At 39.2% G+C, this 25,953-nt stretch overlaps 1 protein-coding gene across 1 annotated transcript; it reads right to left on the bottom strand.

Annotated features, from left to right (window-relative positions):
- Window positions 1-3,513: 3,513 nt before the first annotated feature.
- Window positions 3,514-24,624, bottom strand: TRMT9B (tRNA methyltransferase 9B (putative)). Its single transcript, XM_075091417.1, has 4 exons — window positions 24,557-24,624; window positions 12,626-12,780; window positions 9,390-9,563; window positions 3,514-6,494 (listed from the first exon to the last, which is right to left on the bottom strand). Exons 1-4 carry the CDS (start codon window positions 24,583-24,585, stop codon window positions 5,458-5,460), a joined length of 1,395 nt encoding a protein of 464 aa, XP_074947518.1. The 5' UTR covers window positions 24,586-24,624; the 3' UTR covers window positions 3,514-5,457.
- Between the last annotated feature and the right edge of the window lie 1,329 nt (window positions 24,625-25,953).

The following is a 25,953-nucleotide window of genomic DNA, read 5'->3' on the forward strand; positions in this document are numbered from 1 at the left end:
AAAGTGGGTAGACCAATAGATTGAACACAATGTCAATACTAATGCAGCCCAACAGTGATAGGAATACAGTCTGATGGAGACATGACACGGCGGAGAGGACACAGGATCAGAGCCATTATTTCTATTCAGAATCTACCCAGGTGGTTCACTAACAGTATTCTGCTGGTGGAACATACACAGCTCTTCACTCAGCAATTTAAACTGTGCACATAAGTAACATGTATATAAATATGTACCAGAAAAAAGTCTGCTAAAATATCTATAGCTTTCATTCCTCACCTGTGCTTTTAAAATTCCTTCACCATAAGCTTGGAAGAAAGTAAATTAGTCACCATTAGTACCAAAAAAATTATACTTCTGCACTTCTAATATAAATATTTTCATGTAATAAAAAAGGACAAAATATCATTTATCAAAGATTGCAATTGTATTAGTCCTTCAAAAATAAGTCTGTTCAATTGTATCTTTTTTTATTGCAATTGTCCATTTGGCTTACAGTCTGTAGGAGTTAATAAGGTAGCAGCTTTTGGTTAGCCAGTTCAGACTGACAATGATACTAGTAAATTAAATTGTGAAAAACCAGGGCATCTTTTCTCATGTAATCAAGACTTCTACGTGTGCCACTTAAAGCTAGATGAGCAGCTTAGGAGAAATCCTAGCCCACTGCAGTCTGAAGCAGGTTTGTTATTGGCATAACAGGGGTGAGAATATTGCCCACTCGTCAGTCAAGAAATATAAGAACACATCTGCCTTTTACCTTACAACAGTCAGATCTTGCAATCCGGACATTGCTGAGAGTTTTAGCATGCAAGGACAACTGGAGTTTATTTACTTATTCATTCATTTACTCTAGACTTTTCAATGGTATACACACTTCTCTGAGCATATTAACTATGTTTGTAAGCTGGACTGGGATCATATGGATTCCTCTGTAGATTACATTTTGCTTAAGATGGGCCTCATCAAAAGACAAACCAATCAAAACAGACATTCACAATGCTCTGAGTGAGGTAATCTGGCTTTTTATGAGATGATAAAGCTCTTACAGACCTAGGCAGCCTCCATAAATAGATGGGAGACTGCACATGGGAATAAAGGCTTGCTGTGCAAACCTCAGATTGATGAAGCCAGCTGACGGATCCCCAGCCTATAAAAATTATGTTACATGGTGATTATACATCCTCAGAAGAAAACTGAATATTTGAAAAGAAAGCAGTTTGCCAAACCTCCCCTCTCCTCCCAGGAATTTATAACTATACAATCCCAACTTGTATGTAACGCAACTTAACGGCATCAGCTCAAAACAAGAGGAAATCCAATACAGAAATAAATAATAATGAAAAGCATCCTCAGTCAAGAATCTCAAATCAAACAATGCATGGAAATCCTACAAATACAAGAGCTGTTTAAAGTACCTCAGTGGCTCTGAGGTGACAGGTCTTATTCATACAGCTGATAGAGCAGGAAGTTTTCACTGGAGTCTGAAACACAGATTCAGCCTCTTGCAAGGACAGTAAGTCTCTGCTGTAAAGAGAATGGAAGCCTTTCCTGTCTTAGTTTACCCCAGATTTCATCAGCCTGCTTGACTACACACTGAATACTCCACAGATAAACTGCAGAAGTACAGATAACAAAATTATAATGTTCCTTCTCCCAGTTAACTAAACCCAGCTGTCAGTTTAGGTTCATAAATTTTTATAAATAGTTTCATATATGTGTAATAGGGTTTCTGCATGCTGGAGTTTAGGGATGAACTTTCAAAACTGGATATAGGATGATAATCAACTACCTCCTTCCTAAATACAGCTCAGATTCCAGGGGTGCTGAATACCCACTGGCATATCTGATCTGGGACCAACTGAGTTTTCTAAGATCCTCAAGCTCCTCCAGAAATTCCAACAAATGAGGCAGGCCTCATCAGTCCAACACGAGCACGCTGCAGATGAGGTATGGAGCTCAGCATGATCCATGCTGTCGCTGCAATCTAAAACTGGAGCGTGAGAATGCAGCAAGAGCAGCCCCTCAGCCATGAGCAGCTGGACCCAGCAATGCAGGGAATGTTGCCAGTTTTCTGAAGTGTGGCTTGGACACAGTGTCTGAGAACCGCAGCCCCAGACTGTATTGAAAGTAATATTTAGAGTGGAATAATATTTCCAAAGTCTCAGGCATGTGGTTCTTTGACCACACTTTTCTTTTCAAAAGAGTGCAAGTGATACAGACCCAGGGAGGATAAAGTACAAGGATCCCAAATTATGATGAAGACAAAGATGATTGTTCTACAGGCACCGCTCCAGTAAATAAATCTATAATACATTGCTATATGGCCATTACTCCTGGGCAGCTACATCTAAAAATACTCAGCACCATCAGGGCTGTCTACTGAACAACCCAAAATCCATCTACTTATGCAGCATAGACTGGAAGAGTTTGGTATTTTGCTCCTGTGCTTTGTACTCAAAGTTATTTGCTGGCTTATAGGGCAGACATGTTAATTACGTGGGTCTCTAAAACTGCAGTATCAAAAAGGTTGATCTCTGGGGTGAATCTGTGCAGCTCCATTAAAGGTCACAACATCACACCAGCTGAAGATGTGCCCTACACTAAAACCACTGACTAAAACCAGCTCTCCCTTCTGGAGTGTCTACTTCCCCACTCAACTTGGTGTCATCAGCAAACTTCATCAGGCTACTCTTGATGCCGGTATCCAGATCACTTATAAAGATATTGAATAACATTGGGCCCAATATTGATCCCTGGGGGACTCCACTAGTGACAGGTTGCCAGTTCGAAGAAGAGCTATTTACCACCACCCTTTGGGTGCGGCATGTCAGCCAGTTCCCCACCCACTGCACAGACCACTCGTCTAGGCCATAATGCATTAATTTCTCCAGGAGGAGGCTGTGGGGGACAGTATCAAAGGCCTTGGAGAAGTCCAGGTAGACAATGTCCACCGCCTGCCCCATGTCAACCAGGCAAGTCACTTTGTCATAGAAGGCCACCAGGTTAGTCAAGCACGATCTGCCTTTAGTGAAGCCATGTTGGCTTTTCCCAATCACGTGCTTCATTTGACTTGTGATGGCCCCCAGGAATATTCGTTCCATAACTTTCCCAGGGATTTAAGTAAGGCTGACGGGCCTATAGTTACCCGGATCCTCCCTTGAGCTCTTCTTGTAGATAGGGGTAACATTTGCCTTCCTCCAGTCCTCTGGGACATCCCCCGTTCTCCACGACTTCTAGAAGATTATGGAGAGTGGCCTTGCAATGACATGAGCCAGCTCTCTCAACACCCTCGGGTGGATGGCGTCAGGGCCCATTGATTTGTGGGGGTCAAGCTCCTGTAGTAATTCATATACTAACTCTTCCTTCACTGATGGGTCGTTGGTGTTTGGATCAACCGGCAATTTCGTTCCCAAAGCCTGGGAACTGACAGTGTTGGTAAAGACAGAGGTGAAGAAAGTGTTGAGGACCTCTGCCTTTTCTGCATTGTTGGTTTCAATTTCAATTGAAAATTCAAGTGGGGCTTTTGCTTTTCTAACTACATCTCTGCACGCTCTGGCAATGCCCTTGTAGCTCTTGACAGATAATCCTCCACTTCTCCATCTCTGGTATGTTTCCCTTTTGTATTTGAGTAGACCCAGGAGGTCATGGTTGAGCCAAGGGTGTCTCTTGCTCTGCTTACTTCCTTTTCCTTTATAGGGGATAAACTGGTTTTGTGTTTCCAATAGAGAGTTCTTGAAGAACTCCCAGCACTCACTAGCTCCTTTGTCTTCCATGGAAGCTTCCCATCGAATCCCTCCTAACTAAGCCTTGAGTGCACTGAAGTTTGCTCTTCTAAAATCCAGAACCCTTGTCTTAGAGGTGACCTTCAGCACACTCAGCAGGATCCTGAACTCCACAATGTTGTGGTCACTGCAGCCAAGGCTGTCACTAACCGAGATATTACAAAGCCGGCTTTCTCAGTCTGTGAACAGCAAGTCCAGCAGTGCCTCATTCCTGGTTGGCACATCTAACATTTGTATGAGTAAACAGTCCTCTACACATTCCAGGAACTTGGTGGATGACATGTGAGCTGCCGTATTGTCCTTCCAGCAGATGTCTGGGTAGTTGAAGTCACCCATCAGGACCAGGTTCTGTTGGCCAGAAGCTTGCTTTAGAGCCCCAAATATTGCTTCATCGGCTTCGTCAGTGTGGTTAGGAGGTCGATAGCAGATGCCCACTTTGAGGTCCTGCTTGGAGATGATCCCTTTGACTTTAACCCAGAGGCATTCGATAGACCAGTCGCAATCACCATAGTTGACTTCGATACATTCAAGGTTTTCCTTAATGTGGAGTGCGACTCCTCCACCTCTTCTACCCTGCCTGTCCTTACGGGAGAGCCTGTAACCGCCCCCAGTCATTTGAGTTGTCCCACCATGTTTTAGTTACTCCTATGATGTCGTACCCTTTAAACCTGTCATACCCTTTAAACTGCAGAAGACAGGAATTTGTATTTTATATACAAACTGGACTTGTATCCTTTTCCTATCTGCAATATTTAATATATATTCTCATGTCAGCGAATGAGGAGAGCAAATATGACAGCTGACCAGATATGCACTGGAATTTTATTAGTTTTATCTTAGCTTTCCAGACTTATCAAAAAGATGTAAGTGCCTCAAATATTTGATATTTTGTAACATTTAAATAATACTGATACTCTCATGAATCCCTCTGACTTCTATATACACATAGTTAATTAAAAACTACCGCAAAGGAAATTAAGATAAAGTATTTGCGAAAGCTAACATATAAAACTTGACCTGCACCTGAGACACAGATTAAATTCTTTTCAAAAATACTGCTAAAAATCTGCTCTGTCCTTCACTCCTAAATACAAGCCTCAAATGACAGAATATGCAGAGCTTCTTTTGTACATAGATTTTACTCATTAACAACTCTACTCCAAACTAAGTAGCACTGGGACCATGCCTGCTCCCAGTTCTGCAGCATGCACTCTAGCAGTATGCAGTCAAGTACGTCTTTAAATGTGCCTATGTCTCTATTTATAGGACTTCAGGGAGTAATGTGTCACATTGTCAGCGTTTGAAGAACAAAGCCTAAACTTTCTACTGAGAGGATGTTTCTCATAAAAGATGCCCTGATCCTTGCTCTTATAAAAAGGTTTTATTTTTCAATAGAAAAGTATATTTAAAAACACAGTTATTTGCTAAAAGCAATAAAAAACTCTCCAGTTCTGATTTCATAAAAGTTTAACAAAACATAAATATTGTTTACCACTTACATTCCTATATACAGACCTTGCATTAGATAGTTAAATAGGCAGAGAGATAATAACTCAGGAATGAATGGTACACTGCTACATGAGATACAAATTCCATGTCACACTGCACAATCACTGGAACACACGGAGCGGCTTAAAATCCTCAGTCACTGCATTCTGCTTTGTTCTTTTTACAGCTATGTTCCTCTTTTCTCTGCAATAACACACCAGTTTCCATGGTCATAGCAGGAAGAAAGTATCTGAAGCTCAGGCACATTCTCTTCTACCAGAGAGCACAGTTCCCCTTCCCGAAAAACATGATAATAACGCATGAAGGCTTTTGTATCCAACGTGGCATCAGTTTGGTCCCCAACAGACACTGCTGAATCCAATGCAGAGTCAGTGGAGTCAGTTGTTGAAGTTCTTTTGAAAAACTTGCTGGCATTAGACTTACCAGCACCATCTGTATTACAGCTGCAGCTGTGGTCCCTGTCTTCCACTGGGCCATTTATAAATGAAGCTTCTTCGCTCTTGCTCTGAGCTACACTCTGGTGTCCTCCATTTAAACTTAAATCCTTCAGTGCATCTGTGGCTGGTGACCACTCTGGTTTTTTGAGAGGCAGGCTTTCCACGAACACATCATCGTCGTCTAAACTTTGTTCTTTTAACAGCGCCCCATGGTGACCTAAATCCAAACTGCAGTGTCGCGAATGCTGGATGGGTACGGTACTGTTCGCCCATTCTCCTTCGTTCTTCAGAGGCTTCATTTTGTCAGTTTGCTTTCTAAGGGCTGATTCATCAAGGGATCTGGAGAAAAACCAGGAGCGGAGAGATCTTCCTAGAGCACTGTAAAACCTGTTTTCTTCTTCAGAAATTTTCATGCAGCAGGCTCTGGAAAAGCAATGGTCTGTATTGTGGGAATGTTTTGAATCAGTTTCTGGCTGCAGATTGGTTTGGTAGCTGCAATCAGAGATGACGAGCTGTGCAGGGTGTATGTCTTGGCTTTTTCCAGCATGCACAAACTCACCCTTATCTCCAGATTGATTTGATTCTGAAAAATGCTGTGAGCACAAGGCCTTGTTCCAAGGAACAAATACATCTTGTTTCTCAAAGCGACGATTCTTTTGTTCCATAGCCCAAACATAAATCATCATCTGGCCTCCGGGAATCAGTACCCTCGCCATTTCCTTTATTGCTTTGATTCTTCTTTGTTTAGTTGAAAAATGATGGATCACTGCGAAAAAGGAAAGGCATTATGTATTGAATATTAGTAAGGACATATCATTTTAACCTTTAACCTGTTCTATGTGTTTAGCAATTTTAGTTACCATGTCCCAGATATCACTCACTTCAAGTCAGGCAACACTGCTGAATTTGTTGGTACCACAGTGCAAGTTTACCCCAGAATGATCTCTTTTACATTTATGTTCAAGAGATAAAAATAGGAAAATCGCGAAGAAGGAAATTCATCTCACCTCAAAATAGGGATTCTGGAAAAGTCAGGTATACAAGCTGGACATTTCTGTTTCTCTACATCACCCATAAAAGACTGTAGCATGACTAGCTTTCACCTAAATGCTTGGACTTTAGGTGGGTTAGGTAATATTAAGTTTTACTTTAGTTTTTAGGACAGTTCTTACTGAAAACAGAAAATCTTTTCACCATGTAACAAACACAGCAAAATGTACTATCAGTGAAAAAATACTCTGTATTTTTATATCAGTGCACTTTCAAAAGAGCTAGTGAGAAAATTTAGACAGGAATACTTTCCACTGCTTTGATTTTGTAGAAAGGTATTGCCTTTAAGCATTGTTTTGGAGGAAAAAAATGAGAAGTATCTCAGTCTACGTTGCGTGTCTGAGGATGATGATTTTTTTTGTTACATTATGTTATGCTTTTAAAAAATGACAAGTAAAATTCAAAATAAAACTAATGATCACTATATTTGTATTTTCTTTCCAGGATAATTTCCACTTTTTCAAATTTCACTGCAACGCAAAATGAAGCTATGTTTCAAGATTTCCACACTGTTTCTATCTTCCTGTTCACCTGAAGGGACAAATTTTAACAGCCAGAGAATAGCTAAGTCAGCTATTTTCTTTCTAAACTCTCAAAACCATTAACTTGTCCTGAGATTGATCATGTTGGTCATGTTGATCTATATATCATCAGTACTAGATTTCATTCAAATCAATGGCGTAAAGAGGACTGATTCCATAATTTGTTTCAAGTGGACTTGGAGCCAGTCACTTCTTCATGCAAAACATTCAATCTACCCATATAACAACATATAATAATAGTATATGCTCTTAGCTGAAGACATCTCCATACCTTCAGAAAAATCAGATTTTCTTTTTGTATGCTGCTTGACATTAGCCAATTCTACTTGTAGAAAGAGTCTTATTTCAACACTGCAGTTATGAAAAGTGTGTCCAACTAGCCCCGTCCTTATTCAAGACAATGATTAAATTACCAAGGGGGAAAAATAGAGCTTTTTTACCACTAGCCAAGAAAAGCATTCTTGGAAGTTGATAAATTCGGCCTTCATAAACAGCTGAGAATACGAGATACCAAACTCTGTGGAGTTCCCCAGTCTATATGGTCAGTGTTTATTTCCAGGTACTCCTATCTCTTGTCAATATTTTCTCAAACTTTGCAAGAATAAAAAAAGCCAAACTATTTCAATTTCTTTAACAAGATGGGGAGAAAGGAACCAATATTTTTTCTCATCCTGGAGTTAGGCCATATACCACCACAGAACCTCCTGCAAAATAATATCAAAACTGACAGAGACAGTGTGAGCATGTGAGCTTAGTTCACCAGAAAGAAGCACCAATCAACCAACTGAATCTGTGCAAGCTCTATCTAAGCAATTAATTTAATGGTTTCAATACTGTTCATGGTTAAAATTACATAATCGCTGTGGTGGTTCTGCAGAAATATAAATCCTATAAATGGGATTATATTAGCAAAGCCAAGAGGAGTATTTGACTATGTACATAAATACTTGCTGTTCTCTGGAATGGGATGTAAAACACTTTATTTAGAATTAGATGGACACAAGCATACCATGTGTCTATTCAAGAAGGATTAAAATCCATTATTGTTAAATGTACAGAAGTACCACGTGAACTTTTAATCTTGTCAGGCCTATAATTCATTTAAACATTAGGTTGGTATGCTATCCTTCAAAGTCAGCTGATCTGATAGCACTGAAATTATGCTACGAGACCTGAAATGTAGATAGGGCTCGCTGGTTACCTAGCCAACATGAAAGCAAAGTAATATAGATACTGCTTGAGTATTATTCACCCTTTCTTTTACCTTGCATATGTGAAAAATACATTTTAAAATACATTTTAAAATACATTTCTATCATAGTTCAAGTAGTTTGTTGGTTGCTACCAATAGTAATTATCATGCTTTCTCTATTTGCTGATACAGTGGAACAGCCTGAAAGAAGTTCAAGCAAGAGTAGAGCTAAAAGTGTAGATTGTGGCTGGGTACTCTAACTATTCCTCATCTACCCTTTTCCAGTTTATACTTCTCAAATTGTTAGTAATATTTTCAAAAGGAGAAGTCAGAGGAGTTAAGATGCTGAGGTGCTTTGCTCATTTAAGACAACAGGCACTTGTATGGCTCTAAGTTCTTATTTAATGACTATTCTAAGAGAAATTTGTATTCATAACGCACAATAGTTAACATGAATCAAGTTCTACTACAGAGAAAGCAAGTTTTCATTTCAATGCATTTGCTGGTCAAAACAGATCCTAAGGAGGAACCAAGAGTTTATCTTGACCACCTAATCTGTTTAAACTGTGAGCAGCCATGTTTATATTAGCTTTAACTTGTTTAAAATGCATGCTGGAAGGAAATATTTTCTCCACAGGGTGAACAAGACCACATATAAACAAACAAATGATCCACATAATTTCCTGGTCAACAGCGCCTCTGTGCAATGGAACTATTTATTTTTTTCAAATTTATTACATTCATTTCAGTAATACCTGCTGTGTTTCTAAGAGAACTATTGCAAAACAAATTTAACTGAAATGAAGACACTTGGAAAGAAAAGGATCCAAAAAAATTTGCATTTGGTGTGGGCCAGAATGCATGTATGTTGTCTTACCTCCAATGGAAATGACTGCATTGAAGCACTGGTCCCTAAAGGGAAGGTTAAGGTTGTCACATACCAGAACTTCATCATCTTTCTTCCTTGCAATCTCTACCAATGGTGCACAGTAATCACAGCCGAGATTATACACCTGACTGTTGACACTGAGATATTTTCCAGTTCCACAACCTAAAGAAAAAAGTACTAGATCAGAAGTAGTATGTTCCAAACACTTGTTATCCCTCCCAAAGCAGTGAAAATAATGGGGAGGTTTTCCTCATTGTAAGGTTTCCTGGAAAACAAAATGAGAGCTTGTTTCTACTAGCCTAACTGCTGCAGGGTTCATTTGGACTGTTTGAAATTACAGGTTCACACTGTTAGGCATGTAACAGTACCAACATCACCAACAAAAATACTCATTACACTGTCCTGTGTAATAGCAGGTAGGTGTATTTCTTTGGGGAAGAAGGGTAAATGCAGGTGGGAGGAGGAAGGAGTCATCCCCTGCAGCCTCTACTGCATGTCTTAGAGCAAAATTCCAACTATGCTGCTTCATACTCAGCCTTTATGTAGCCAGTATCCTGTTTCAAACAATGAGCATAAATGGTCACCCAGGAAAGAGTAAGAACAGGGTAAGTATTGTGACCTTTTCCTCAATACCCTTCCAGCTTCCAACCTCTTTCTGTTCAGGGGTTTTCCCGAAGCCAGTGTGTTTTGTCTTTTTCGTGACCTGCAATAGATCTCTCTTCCAAGTACTTCCCCAGTCTTTGCTAAATCCCACGCAATACCTCTCCAGTGCACCCCATTTCTCTCCAAGAAGTCCTAAACCACAACTGTCACTGACACAAGTCAGAGAGGAGAATTTTAACTTCAGATACAGACTTGAAAATAACCGTGGATCATAAAAATTCCTGCCATGTCACAGGCACATCCTCTTTCTGTCTTCGTGTCAATGCATTATAATGCATGTAAAAGTAATGAACTGTTCCAGAATATCTTCCACCTAAAAGCATGTCTACTCAAGGACTGTGCTGTACTAAATTGAAATCTTTCAGGGTATTCTTCAATACCGTATGCATAACAGACACTTTTCAAAATTAGATTAGGAAACATTCACTGCAGTTATGGGTCAGTAGCAAAGAATAATTTCTGAAAGTTGACAGCCAAGCAACGGGGCAGCAGCTTGGCAGAGAGAACCATCTCAGCATTGGTAATTCAATTTAAAGGCCTGGAGTTATCTTTAGAAACATCACTGCTTCTTGCAGCACTGCTGCTCTTGTTGATGTTAATGGGCACCATTATCTAGAGGGACAGCACAGGAACTGTTGGAGAACAGCACAACACTTCAGTGGTGAAAAAAGAGCATATTTCTAAAGCGAAAAGCAAGCACTATGCTTTGAAGTAACACTTGAGAGAAATGGAAAAGATTAATATTGTTAATGCAGTTCAAGGAATATATGCAACAAAAAATGAAGCTCTGCATATTAGAAAGCATAAGCTTTGAGATTAGAATAAAGTATTATTGGTTACTGTGTTTGCAGAAGGAACACATTTAGTCAAACACACATTAATTTAGAAGACTCAGTTGCTTAATACATGGCTTTTGGTAGAGTGATTTTTAATCACTTAGTTTTTGGAAGTATAGGGTCCTCTCTGGAATGAAGCTAAATAGTGACAATGCTCTCAGTCCTCTAAAAATCTACATTTGCAGGAGATTCATTTTTAAATGTGTCATCAGGAGGTTGATTCCTTCACGAAGCTGTTAACAATGGCTGTGCTATTGTAATTTATTTTGATGAAAGAACAATTATAAGGCAATTAGACAAAATTATATTTTATTCTGCTACCATTACCACGCTTCATGTAAAGCTAGCAAACAAAAATATTTTAATAAAAGGTGGTATTAAACAGAAAAGGAAATTTTCAGTTGAACACCTCATTTTGGAAATTTTGGTGCCACTAGGCAACTCTCCTCCCAAAATACATACCAAAATAAAAGCAATAGCCATATTCCTGTAGGTCTTATTAAACCTCACAAAAGGGGGTACCTTGTGTGCCTTGATGGGAATATTCTTACTGGCAACTGTAAGCATCTACTTTCTCTCCAGGTGTATCACACGCATTTAAATTATTTCAGCTGAAACTGTAACAGGTTGATCGTAAGTTTTCAGCAGCCACTGTGATGCCTGCTGATATAGCCTCAAAGATCTTCAGCTAAGCTTCAAATGACTTCTATTGAGCTGACCAAAAAATTTGTCAGGGAAATATCATGTTAAGCTGGCTATTGAATGAGTGCATGCCATAGGATATTTCCTGAGTTTATTACTGAAAATGGTGCAGACATATAAAAGAAGATACATATTCAAAATAACAGCAATCGAGTGTTTTGGGGATACTGCTCAACAACAGCAGGAAAATTATATATTATCTTTTGATTATGGCCTACAACATCTTCAAAGAATGGTTTTCTCTGATACGATGAGGCAGGTGCATAATTTATTCTGTACATTTATTACACTTTGCTGCATAAAAGCATTTTATTATTTTAAACAGTGAGGAAAATGCAACAGTGCAAAGGAGCATTTGTTTGCAATGATGTGCTATATAGCACTGAAGTCATAACACAAACACAAAGCAAACACACCAGGATCTGGGAACTCCTAAAAAAGTCTGGAGATGCAACAGAAAATCAAGACATAAACTGAACATGTAGGGAAGAGAAGGCCAAGCAGGAAAATGAGGTTTTGGTGTCTGTGTTAAGGATCATAGGGAGATCTTCAGATCATAACTTTTTTTTTAAGCAGTGACCACATCAGATTTCTCTTATGTTAAAGCCTTGACAGGAAGAGTTTTAGGAAAAATGAAAAGCATTAAATTGCAGACCAGCAGTACATAAGGCAAGAGATCTAAAGAAACTGAAATATTACATAATTGAGCGATTAACCCCAGTTTTTAAACAGGCCACCAGGGGAATGATGGACCAATAGATCTGTGTGGAAACTGGTAGATTCAGGCTTAGGTCAATCAAAATAAGGCAAAAATTGTATTTACTCGTTACCTCATACACTGTCATGGAAATAAACCACATGGTATACGGCATCTAATATGAGTTTAACAACAATTTTAAAACAATCTTTAAAGCAAATTTAAATGAGTTTTCAAAACAATTGCTCTGAAGGGTAGATACGATTAACATATAAGCTAATAAAGTCTACAGACAATCTTTCACACCACTCCAACGAATGGCTTACCTATGTCAGCAATGAGACTGCCAGGCTTTTGCTCCAGCAGAAAGTTTCGAACACGAGGCCATGCTTTGCTCTGCAGATCACTAAAGTAGGCAGCTGTATTTTCATACACACTATGCACATGCTGCTTTTCTAGCTGGGTAGCCTCATGTTCCATCCTGAAATCATAATGAAAGATTATGTACGACATAAAACAAACTGTTGTAGCATAGACTTTACATTTTATAGACATGCATAATTCAGGACCTTTTAAGTTTACACTCATAAAATCATTATGACCCTCTAACAGCCATCATACTTATAAAATGGTCTTTACTCAAAGGACCTGAATTTATTTCATGAAAGTCAAGAAAAAATCTGAACGTATCACCTTGCCTGAGGAGCACTATATAACTGCATGAGCCTGTTCAATAATATGCACATTCCTAAATAAGTTCACCGATGTAGTAAAAGCTTATCTGGTGCAAAACGAAGCCTTACTCAGCAGGAGTGCAGAATGATTAAGAACAGGAAATTTTCCAGTTGTAACTAAGGTGAGTATGTAGGCAAACTATTAGTACGTTATTTGAAATATAGCCTGGACCCTGAAACCAAAGCCCCTAAATCATGCATAAATTATTTGTGGTTTATTTACCCTCTAGAAGTGATGAGTTGGTTGATATTTTTCAGCAACAAAACCAGGATTTCCTGGCTCCCACTCTGCTATCTTCATTTCTTAGTCATGTATTTGAGTTTAATGCTTCATCTGAAAAGTGGTATCTTCTTAGACTTTTAAAACTATTCCTAAGCCAATCCAAAACACATGTGGATGCAGACACTGAATCCCTTTACACAGACTCTTACATCTTCCTTAAGATTTCCACTCATCCCAGCACCAACCAGGTCAGACTTTAATATCTGATGGAGGCTGATGAGAGTATTTTTCGAAGCATTAAGGGATCCTTCAAACTAATTCAAACCACCTGTTTATTCAGGAAATACTCTTTCCCATTATTAAAACAGAACTTATTTAATTGTCTAAGTACTCAGCAAAGATTAAAGCCGGTTTCCAAACTTCTTCCAAGAAATTATCATGAGATTATAAAAGTGACTCCCCTGGCTGCATTTGAAAATGTCAGAAGCAAAGACTTTAAACACACAAGTTCTTTTGCTTTTCTTGATTTTCAAATAATATACATTTTTGAATCATAATAAAAAATGTTTCTTTCTGTCACTTTTACTGTTGAAAGACGTTATTATGAGAAAAGATTTAAAATAAAATATTGCATATAATAACAAAAAATGTGAGCTCTTCAAAACACCTGTCCTATAACACAATCTTTTTAATTTAGAAAATGGGAGTTAATCCCAGTGACTGAAAAAAAAAAAGGTTAATGTACTTCAAGTTAAGTGTGTGTGAGTGCCTACAGGCACAGTATGTAAGACTTGATCCATTTCACTGGTTTTACATAGTCTGCTATGTATGAAGTCAGGCCAAATTGTCACAATCGTCAGTCTATTCTGACTGTAGTATCTATGAATATTCTTCAAAACATTTACGTTCAAAGTTTTCACAATCCTTACTTTTTTTTTCTGGCATGATCCACAATTTTCTTTTAATGATGCATTATCTCACCTTTTAGTAGTTGAAAAAAAAAAATTCAGTAACAGTATCATAAATTCTTAGTAGGCACATTTTCACTGTCAAATTGAAATGTGGACAACTATGGCAGACCGAACAACAGAAGTAGACAGTATTGAAACATAGATTTGAAATCGTATTACATGTGCCAGAAGTTACTCAGTCAGAACTTTTCTCAGAATGCCATTTCAAGTTATGTTGTCAAATAGGATGGGTTAGTTGCAGCAATTTCAAATAATTATTCCTTAGAGTCAAAAGCCCATTCTTTTTTTCTTATTTGACCCTTAAATAAAATGAATTGGGTGTTTCATGTCTGCCGCTATCTTTCTTCTCTGCCTCAAAACATACCCTATTTTGTTGTTCAACTGCCTAGAAATCCTCTGTTTACAAGTAGAAATTCCAAAGACTAACAATCATTTACTTTCTTTTGCCATCTGATATGCTCCTTGCTCTAGTTTATATTTCATGCTTGGTTACTATGTGGTTCGGTGTTTCCAAGTGTTTTTATCTTTCCACTTGAAGCTCTTTGTTTAATCTTTGCAATTCTTAAAAAAAGAAAAAAAAGGAGAATGTTTTTCAGTCATTCATACTGAATTCCAAATGCTACAGAAATTCCAGTCTATGTCACCTACAGAAGTAGCTGTCTGAACTGAAGGTTAATTTGAATATTTTAAACACAAAAGCCAGCTTGGACTTGACTGAGAAGACTGTAAGAATTTTCCCATTGATACAATGTTACGTTATACCTTTCCTAAAATGTCTTTACAGAATTCCAATGTAGGCTGAAATTTCGTTTAGTTTCCTGCTGAATCACAAGACAATTCAGTTTTTCCTTTAACTTTCTTATTCACTGGGACTGATATTGAGTCTTCTGCTATATAGGACATGCTAGAGACTCATGTATTACAACACTGAATTAGAGGTTATTATTTTTAGATACACTTAATAAACATTGTCATGATAATAATTCTGTTATAATCTTAGAACAACAGTAGTCTACTAAAATACAAATTATTTTATTTACCTTTTCATTATAATTTCCATTATAATTTCCTGCAGATTGTTTACGTTTTCTAGAAAATTAAGTCACATGATGAAATTGGACTTGCCAATTTGACTTCCCAGTCAAGATCCATAACACTACCTGGTTTATTTTGCAGCACAGCAGGGAAATGTCCTAGCAATAAACCTCTTCATTTCAATGTTTACAAAAGGCAAGAAACCTGTGGAGTCTGACCTGGCCTGCAGCCATACCAGTTTCACACAAGTCTAGTGTCACTGAAAACATCAGAAGCTTAGAAATATATAACTTTACAAGCCAAACTCAATACCTCTATTTCCCTTTATAAGCAAAATAACCATTACAACTTTTTTGCCTTGAAAGTAGCAGACAGTGTCTCTGTTGCACATAAATTGTAGAAAATGTTCAGTTCACCCAACTTCTGGACTGTAACTTCCAGGATAATTGCAACGTCTGTTTAGCAAAGGGGGTAATGAAAGTCCAAGATGCCCAGAAAACCCACTGCTTCAGCATCTGCTCCAGTTCTCATTTAAGTTACTTGGAAGATGTCCGATAAGCCAGTAAAGAGGAAAAGAAGAACAGAGGGTGGTAATTATGGACACACTTTCCCCATGCTCAATTCTTCTTTTCTGGTGCGGTAGCTTGTGCTCCCGTCAAAGGGTTCATGCAGAGATTCGGTGCAGAGCAGGGAGTGTGCAGTAAATTGGCACCCAGCTGTTCAGGCACTCTGCAGCAAGTCTTGACAAGTCCCCAAAACCTGGACGCAGCTTAAGAAATGTAAGACTCCTCCAAACAAACAGTTTGGATAACAAATGAAGAGCGGGTTTCTCCTCCCTTTCAGTGCTTCCTGGTCATGGAGGTTCATTCAGGAGACTACAATAGGCCCTTTTTGCAGCTGACCTGTCAAGTGAGAAAACTGGATGAAAGCTGTAGTGTCATTTCTGTCAAACTTCCAGGGAAATGGATCACCAGTCCATCACATCTAACTGGTATACGAACAAACTGAAAGTAAATAGGTTATAGTCCATTGACTCTCTCCTACATTGCTGCTTTCCTTCTTTGTAAAAATAAAATTTTAAAAAAAGCAAAACAAAAAATAAACTAAAATATTACAGCTTTACAGGAGGTAGAAGGAATTGTAAAACATATGATATCATATATCTTCATAGCTACACATCTCACTAAAAGTTCCCTGACTCCAAGGTAATCTAATTTATTCTTTTCCATTAACATTTTGAAACCTTTTAGATAATTAACTTTTCAAGGATACTGCTTCCAGGAAAGCCATGTTGCTTGGACATTTTCTATCACTGCTGAAGTAATAAATACATTTAAACATGTTAACTCAAAATTACAACAACCAAAAATTAATAATCCCAGTTTCCAACATTTTAAAAAGTCAGGATTATTTTTATTTGAGTTTTTTTTCCACACACTTTTTGTTTGGTTGTTTTTGAAAGGGTCTGACTTACAATTTTGGCTAACTGAATTAAATACTTTATCCTCAAATGGACAAAACAGTTGCTGGCTCCCAGATGCAAGGGGTGCCCTAACACTGAAGTGCAGGCGTTCAGTCCAAAAACTCTGCCTCTACTCCAGCCTACCCAAAGCTTCCCACACATTCCTGCAGTTCTTCTGAATCCCTTGCAGCCCTCCTCATCCTCCTCAGGTTAACCCTCCTATCCACCTAAGATTTTCACGTTCTTCCATCTACCTTAGCATATGCTATATCACCACCACTATTTTAATTTGATGGATAATACTATGAAGTGTTGACCTGGCCCATGTTCAGTTCCTCCTTGCCTCTGTTTCCAGGCCAGTCACAACACCCAGAACACATTCAAAACTTTTTGTCAATGTCCTCTTGGATGCACCTGTGACTGTCATAGTAGTCATCAAATCCTGCATTGCGCCTATCTGTCTTCACATCAATTGCTCTTGATTAATTTGAGCCACAGGCTTTCCTTTTGTCTTCTCTCCTGCAACTGCCCCTTTTCTCTAATGCTGTGATGAGCAGCAGGAAATCACACAACTCAGTTTGGGAGCCAGGTATGCAAGATTTCAGCCTATTAATGAGGGCTCCTCTTAGTTACCCACTTCATGCACTGGTGGGAATACTCAATCCCATTTTGGATTAGGAGAACTCCAAAGATCTAGGAAATTCAGCACAGTTGTGTCTCTCTGTGTTACTACAGCATCATAACTTTTGGTTAAGTACGCAACTCCAGCTATGGATGCAATAACCTAATTAACCACTGGCCTTAAATAGAACAGTATAACCATAAGGGTCAGGTCTACGTCCCACAATACCCTGCTCTCCAGCAATAACACGTGCAGCTGTTGCTGATACGGACAGCGAGGTAAAAAGGGAGGTAGTCCAATTTGCATTCTCTCCCTTCATCTACAGATCAGGGACAACTACCTATACAGTGAGCAATGCTCTCAGGTTACTTCCAGCTTGCCTCAGACTTACCAGTCTTTTCACCCAACATAAGTAGCCATGGAAAGCTAAGTCTACAGCCCTAATGGTCACCTATAAGCCATAGTCTTTTTTTCCAAGCAAATACAAAAATCCAATTAATCTCCAACTGTAAAACCTCACTGCAGCCTTTCTCAAAAACAGACCTAACATTTCTTTATCAGAACTCTGCTTACCCGTGGGACTGAATTTATAAATCATAGTAACACCTCCATACTGATTGACAGTGCTTTCTCATTTCATTAATGAAGGCCACGAACAGGAGCATTATGACATACTAAATTGCTTCCAGATACAAATCATTATCTAAAACAGCTTTATTAGTAAATAAAGGATAATGAAACAAAATAATAGGAAACCTGCTGTGAATAGTTAAACTAGCTGCAATGAAAGTTTAGCAAGATGAGATTATTTGCTTATATAAGGCTAACAACTCTGGTAATTAATTTCACTCACGCATGAACTCTTATAATCCCATGAAAATTCACAGCCTGAAATCAGAGCAAGATGAACTCTGTGCAGCATATCTAAAACCTTACGGAGCTGAAGTCCTGATTCAGAACCCTTCCTCCAGTAAATTTGGGAAATTGTGAAGTGAAAAACAAAGAGCCAGACAAATTTGACAAGAATCACTGTTATTTGAAATGCTCATTGCAAACCTAGCATTTTAAAGTAATTTCATTAATTGAAATAAAGACACTATCATATTTTTCTTACTAAAAAATAAAGAGAACCTTGCCCTAATGAAAGATTGAAAGCACTGAGGTTGTTCTTTCAAGATCTTGGACTAAATAAGTTTATGGTGCAAGCTCTATTCACTCAAAATGACAACCATTCACCATCACATTCATTTTGTTAGCTTTATTTTCCAGTTCAGACAAAACCTAGTACTATCCACTGCACATCCTATTCTTGGATCAGTTAATCATTTAATATTCCCCCTGCTGTTTTGCATTTAGGGTCATAGTCTATGTGGCTGAAAGGTTGCACTGTAAACAGACTTATTTCACTAAGTACATAAACTCCATCCTGTAAATAGGTAACATTCTGCTAAGATGACAATGCACAAACACAGACCCTTTGCCATTAAAAAACACTGAAAGGAGCATACTCGTGCACAAGCTGCCCAGTGCCTTTGTCTGTTCATCTTTACTATCACATAAAAACTCATAAATAAGCTCCCAGCAACGAGGGTCCCTTCCTGCTGGGGTCCCACACTGTAAGAAATCCCTGGTGCTACATGTGCACTGATGTGTGTCTCCAGATCCTGTACAGAAACACTCTGTACAGGTGTTAGAAGAGAAGGGAGGACCAGGAAAAATTTGGTCAACTAAGTGGGGGGAAAACTCCAATAATAAGTGGTGCTAAAAAGACCAAGGTGTTTAGGTTTTTTCTTCTTCTTCTTCACTATACATCTTAATTGCCACCAGGCAGCCAATACATAAAGGGAAAAGAAACTAGGATGGAATGGGAAAGAAAAGGCATTTTAAATAAGGTCAGGGTTTTCAAAACAACTAGTCTGTTAAACAGTACTTAAGGAACTGATTGCACCAACCTCAGATTAGCCAGTCCCAGAGCCAACAGAAATTAGTTTTGAGAAACTGTGGGCAATAGGTACAGTCCCCAGTCTCTTGATATTCTCATAAACAAATTAGGGACAGTTGGTTTAGATGAAATTGCAGTAGAAGTTGGTACCATTTTGAAGGGAATATTTAGAGTGTGGCTATCAACAATTCACTGTCACACTGGAAGGATAAGAGAATTTTGTTCAGGAGTCTGTTTTGGATGCTTCTCAGTGATTTCTTTGCATGATGGATCAGAAAGTTGCATTATATCTGCAGATGGACCAAACTGATAAGGGTTCCAACACACTGGATCATGGTATTAGAATTCAAGTGCTTTGACAGATTGAAAAAGACAAAAGCAAGGCATTTTATTAAGAAAAGAATAACCAACAGCACAAATAAAGGCTGAGGGAGGCAGGATGGAATGACTGGCAGCAGTTGTACAGAAGTGGATCTGGGCGCTATAACATTTCACAGATTTAGCACCATATATGCTATGGCGTTATGGTGTTTTTTGCAACATACTGTTGCAAAAAAACTAATACCAGCACACAGAAATAGGGCAAATACTTGCAAGTTACATAAAACAGCCCTTGTACTACATTTGGCACTGCTGATATATCAGTTTGAGTATTATGCCTATTTTCAAGCAAGGGCCATGTAGACCCAGTGGAAATATTACAGAAGAGAAAAACAATGATTGGAGATCATTGTAAATCCCTAATAGATCAGAAATCAAGTAAACCTCTGGGAAAGGTGTTAAGTTTCTTGGATGGATCTTGTCCTCTCAGGATGAGAGCCATCTTCTCATACAAGAGGGCTGTTGCAAAGTGGGAGGGTATAAGCTCTTTTCCAAAGTGAAGGGTAGAAAAAAGATGGTGGGCTTAAATTACAGCAAGAAAGATACAGGTGAGGCATTTTAAAAACAAGAAGGACAGAAAAGCACTGGAAATTATTCTGGCCCAGGTAGGTCATGGAGCCTCCATCAATGGGGTCTTAAAAGCATAAACTAGTTAAGCACCTGCCAGGAAATACACTGAAGTAATTGATGCACCTTCAGGGGAGGGAGATGATGCCCCGACATCTAGCCTTGTGACTCTATGTGTCTATGAGGTACAAAACTTCAATTCTTCAAGTTACAAGCAGTGACCTGCTGTAGAAAAACAAAAACGAAAGGCTGCTTCACAGTGTTTATTACTCTTTAACACAGGGATTGTTTCTACAGCTAAATTAGTACAGATATTAAGCTAATTTCCTCCTGAGTTTCAGCAGGTTGGTTTGTGTCCTAAGAGGCCTATATCATTAGCCCAAAGACCCTGGCCATGCTACGCTACTCATAAGCTTTAAATGTAGCTATTTTCCCTCCTTGGTCACTCTATCTTTCAAATACTTGTAAACAGTTATCTTGCCTTCTCTCCCTTATTTACCAGCAGTTAACCAACCATTAAACATTTAGTACTTTTCATCCTCCCTGATGAATCAATCTGGGTGGTCTTCTACAAGTATTGTTGTCATTCTCTGTATCCTCTCCATATGTCTGCATTCTTCGTGCCAAACTGTACTCACAGGAATATTTGGTTTCTTAATGTCATCCTACAGTTCTGGAATTATAGCTTTCTAAATTCCTTCTGTTTCCTCATGGTCTGGGTCTGCATTTAGAGTACTACTTCCAGATGGATTAGTTTTAATTTATGCAGTATAATTCTCCTTTTTTTCCTGCCCGTAGAGCTCATCACAGTTGGTACTTACATTGTACTTGGTGCTATATACAAAGCCTTCCCAATTAAAACAATTTACAAACTGACTTAAGACATTCAATTACTTGAAAATATCTCTTCTGCTGAAACTTAATATCTTAGTGACAGAAAGATAAGCAGCACATTGTCAAATAGGATCCCAAATTAAGGCTGTCAGTGGTTACCTTTGACCTCAAGATTAAATATAAAATATTGCACATTCAATTACAGTAATTAGAGAAGTAGTAAGTGGATTATCTTGATACTTTTTATAAACTACACTTGATTATCGCATGTTTATTATAAGCGAACATACAATTTCCTATCTTAAAATATTCATATTCGTTTTCAGTATACAAATGTAGTCAGTGTTCAGTACGCTGTCCAAATACAGTTTTAAAAGAAGACCAGGTCTGGTGGCAGACACTATTAGGTATTAAGTTATCCTCAGCAAATGACCATCAGAATGAGAGCAAAGACAGTATCACATTTTTATTATCCTACAAAACTCAAAAAAAATCTGTCTGATTAGCTTTTATTTTTTTGTAATTGTTAGTGATAGAAAGTAATGTATTTATATTTGCTTTCTTGAAAAATAAAAGGTGTCTTATATGTCATTGAGGTTAGTGCTCAAAGACAAGAACTTATCCTGGGTACTATCTAATAGCAATTGAGGGCTTACGCAGCTGACAAAAGCATTTGAAGATACAACAGCAATCCTACCAGGATTCAGAGTTAGACATAGACACAGAAAAATTGCATTATGTTGTTACTAAAAGGTCGAGGTGTAACGCTCCATGAAATGTCTGGCCACTGCCACAGACAGAGGTTCTTCCAGTCGTAGCTGTAGCAGACTGAGCAGTGTGAAGGCTCAGCACCCCTGTAGTCAAAATCCCTAGAAAAGATCCTTCATTTCCATAAATCAGCAGAGATTCACTGAAGGATTGTTTCACTGTAAACGGTTTATAGCATGAGCGATACCTTTTTACATAACTTGATCTTTCTAAGCCCTCTATTTTAAGGCAAAGAAAGGCTTTTTACACAATGCAATTTTTCCTATTCAGCATGGAAAGTAAAAGCTCCCTGAGGGAGCTGAAATTTCATAGAAATACCACTGAAGTTCTCCATTTGGAAAATATTTTAATACTGTGGCCTTTTTAGATGTATTTTTTTCTTAAAATCAATATTTTCCAGGAAATTATTGTGTTTTGGGGAACAACAGTTGAGATCTACAAAAATCAGTATCTGGAGCACCAATAGAAATTTTTTCTTTGGTCGACAAGTAATTAATTTTTCTGAAATGATTACATGTAGATCTGAATGTAAAGTTTTCTTCAAAATGGAATACTTTTTTCAACAGCAAAACACAAACCAAAATATATAGTGCCTTTGATCCAACTGTGTTAAGTCTAAACTTTTCTGAGAAAAAAAAAATCAGGCAGGACTCTGTCTCACATGAGTTTTAATCAATTACATAAAACCTGGCTATGACACAAATATTTATTTTATTTTTCAATAGTCAGACTTCCTTTCTCCCAGTAGTTCAGCTGATATTTCTATCTCTATTTTTGAAGGTACATATATAACTTTTGAAGAACCAGTGTCTTTACTGTAAGCACTTTCAAACAAGAATTCATTTTTCACTTAAAACCTATTAAAATTAAACCTATTTAAAAACTATTTAAAAATTGCTTCATATATGTATAAAATTCCAAAGTATTTTTTCAATCTCTTTAATCTTTACAAATTAAAGAGCTGTGCAGCCCTTAAGCCATGGTTTTCTGCCACACAGGATTATTCCATATCTATTATTACCTATAAACATGCCCGTGTAGATCCTGGTACTACAAAGATCCTGGTACTACTACTTAACCTTATGCACTGTAAATCATTTTACTGGCCTCAGGTAGCCTATTAATAATAACTAAAGGCAGGAATTTGCACATAACCTTTTGCAGAGCAGAGCCTTACGCTGGTTGTGCCGTCCCATATTCTGCTTCATCCACCCAGAATGGATGGCAGAATACCTGCACATCTGAGTGCTTGCATGGGAAGTCTGTATCATCTCTTCCTTGATGCAGGGCTGATTTCAAACTCTGAATTGGCTTTATAATTTATGGATTATGGATTATTTATAACATAAATTATGGATTAGTGATCATTTACCTTAGAAAATGTAGAAAGTGAAGAAATTACTTGTATTTTTGCTTCTCACCAAGTTCAGTTTAGCATTACATGTATGTCTGAAAATGTTTTATGCCTTTGAAGATCTCCGTGCCAGGGGTAATATTAAAATGCGCAGCCACAGTTACCTACACGTATCTAATTCGCCCAAGATGCACATCTCCGTAAGTTAAACAATAGCAGCACCACTGAAATACGTCAGCATGCAATCCATTACAAAAACACAATGAGAGAAGGAAAACAATAAATAAAAATGCACTGGTTCAAAAAGATGCTCTATAAGTAGCATATATAACTGAAATAAATGTATTGATATACTAGACTGACAACAAATTACAGAAATGAAACCCAACGCCCCTGGGGCCCATTATGGGGTATTAAAAAATCCTGAGAGGACCTTTTCTATTGCTCATGGAGAGACTGCTGCATGTTTTTCTTATCTGTTTCTCGAGTTGCATGCTCAAAATCATAAACTCTAGAAGCACACTTCACCTGAACAACTATATCAGCAGGGAATGTCATCCTGTGCACTACATCAACACAGCAGTGCTGCTGAAGTAATTCCGCTCCTTCTTTGCAAAAGAAAAGGAGCGGGTGACCTGACTCCCTGAGCTCTGGCTGCTCCCACTGACATTCAGTGGGAATGAAAATCCCGTTACAAATATTCATTAAGCAGTGAACACTCTGCAACGCTGAGGGCTCTATATGGATTTACAAAGGCAATACTTAGGTATTTCGAATTTTCTAAGGAAGGAAAAAAAATATTAACTAGTATGGCTTAGGATTGCTCCAGATCATTGCTTAGGACTCTTTGGCAACACACAGCATGTACTTCATTTTTAATTAATCAGGCGACCACAGAGAAACTTATGATTTCTGCTGCAAATTCCCCCCACGCCTCTTAAAAGCTACCCTTCCTAACTGCTACGCCAAATTCAGCGCCAGCATCCGCGCCACTTCCCAGGTCTGCAAGCCGCGGCTCCGCTCAGTTGAGATGGGGAGGGGGGCGGGTGGGTAAAAAAATTAGTTAAATCTAGAAATCCTTCCGTCCCGGGGTGGGTCAGCGCCCCAGGGGCGACTCCCGGCTCGGCGTGCAGCGTTTTTAAGAGGATCATCTCAATTTGCAAAAAATCCACCGAGGCCAGCTCTCAGCGCCGCTTTTTTGGGGGGTGGTTTTAGGGTTTCTTCCCTCCTCTCCCCTCCCCCTCCCCCCCCCCCCCCAAGGCCAACCTGGGGCGGAAGGAGGAGGGGGGATGCCCTCTGCATCCCTCCCCCCCCTTCATAGCCCGGCCACCTTCCACCCCTCTCCCCTCCGCCCCGCTCCTTACCTGCACCCGCGGGGAGGCGGCGGCTGCATCCCGCCGCGGAGGCGGTGCTTGGCCGGGCCGGGCCGCGGGGGTGGCCCCGGGCGAGGAGGCGAGGGGAGGGCTCCCCTCGCCCTCCCCTCGCTTCCTCGCCCGGGGCCACCCCCCGGTCGGCGGGTCCCGATCCCCCCCCTTTTCCCCTCAGGCAGGAGGAGGAGGCGGGGAAAAAAGGGCCGGGTTATCAATTCCCCTGTTAACTCTTCTCCTTGCGGTCTTGTCTCATCCTTTGGGCGTCTTCTGCGAGAAGATGAGGAGGGTGGTGCTGATGGAGATGATGGGATGCTCCGTCAAAGGGGGTGTATGCGCGCTGGGGGAGGGGGGAGCAGCAGGGTCCCCGAGCTCCCCTAAACGGAGGTTGATGGGAGCCGTGCTGTCTCTGCTGGTGAGAAAAGCGGCCAAGGAGGATTAGCCCTTGCTCATTTAAAGGTTAAGCTCAAAGCTAACCTTTGCGACTAGGTGCTGCCTGCAAGGCTGCCCATCCCGGGAGCGTGGAGGGTGTGTAATTCCCCCCCGCTACCTTCCAGCCCCAATTCCTGTTAAAGCAGTCTAAAAATGGCAAATTGTTTCTCTACTTTCACATATTTATAGGTGTTTATTACACAAGTACACAGAACCCCAGCCATGCGCCAAGACCTCGATACTATTAGCACTATAAACACAAGCTAAAGAGATAGTCTTGTCCCAAGACCTTATAAATTATGTATAACAGTTTACAGATAGAGAAGAATGCAATGAAACAATACAAGCCAGTATGACAGGCAGGGAACTCGACACAGCACAAAGTACTGAAGGTACTGAACTATTTACATTTACGGGTAGCCTTTTGCTCAAATCAGCTTTGAAGGTACCTGGAGACAGGATTATGGGGAAATAGTGGGAACATGACTGTGTATTGATGGGATTTTCAAAACTGCCAAAATTACTCAGGAACATGCATTCCCCTTATTTTGACAATCCCACCTGAACTAAAAACAAAAAAGAAAAAACCAACAGTGACACAGGAAGACTAGAAAAACTACACTGAAGACATGAACCTAATATTCTATTAAATATACCAAAGTCATGGAGTAACAATGAAGCTCTTGGTCTTTATTGTCAAGGCATTCAACAGGCAGGGCTGCTGGCTAAATCATAATTATCCCTCTTAACTCCTTCAAAGAGCTTTGACTGATCTATAAGACATGGCTGCCCTTTACAAACATTGCGTTGACTTGTCCCTGTTATTCCTTACTTCCACATACGTCTGCTAATTTAATTCTGTAATGTAGTGTCAGCTAAATTGACTGGTGCCAAAAAATCAGGGTCCCTAGTTCCCAGGTTCTCTCAGAGATCTTTTCTGCAAGGTGTCATCATATTTGCCT

Source organism: Phalacrocorax aristotelis, chromosome 4 (assembly GCF_949628215.1).
Source record: "Phalacrocorax aristotelis chromosome 4, bGulAri2.1, whole genome shotgun sequence".
In the NCBI taxonomy this organism is placed as follows: domain Eukaryota; kingdom Metazoa; phylum Chordata; class Aves; order Suliformes; family Phalacrocoracidae; genus Phalacrocorax; species Phalacrocorax aristotelis.

Excerpts from the sequence above, each read along its gene's own strand:
- TRMT9B (XM_075091417.1), bottom strand. The coding sequence starts at position 24,585 with ATGCAGCCGCCGCCTCCCCGCGGGTGCAG. Across the intron at positions 12,781-24,556 it reads CCGCCTCCCCGCGGGTGCAG|GATGGAACATGAGGCTACCC; the intron begins GTAAGGAGCGGG and ends TTATGATTTCAG. Across the intron at positions 6,495-9,389 it reads TGCAGTCATTTCCATTGGAG|TGATCCATCATTTTTCAACT; the intron begins GTAAGACAACAT and ends CCTTTTTCGCAG.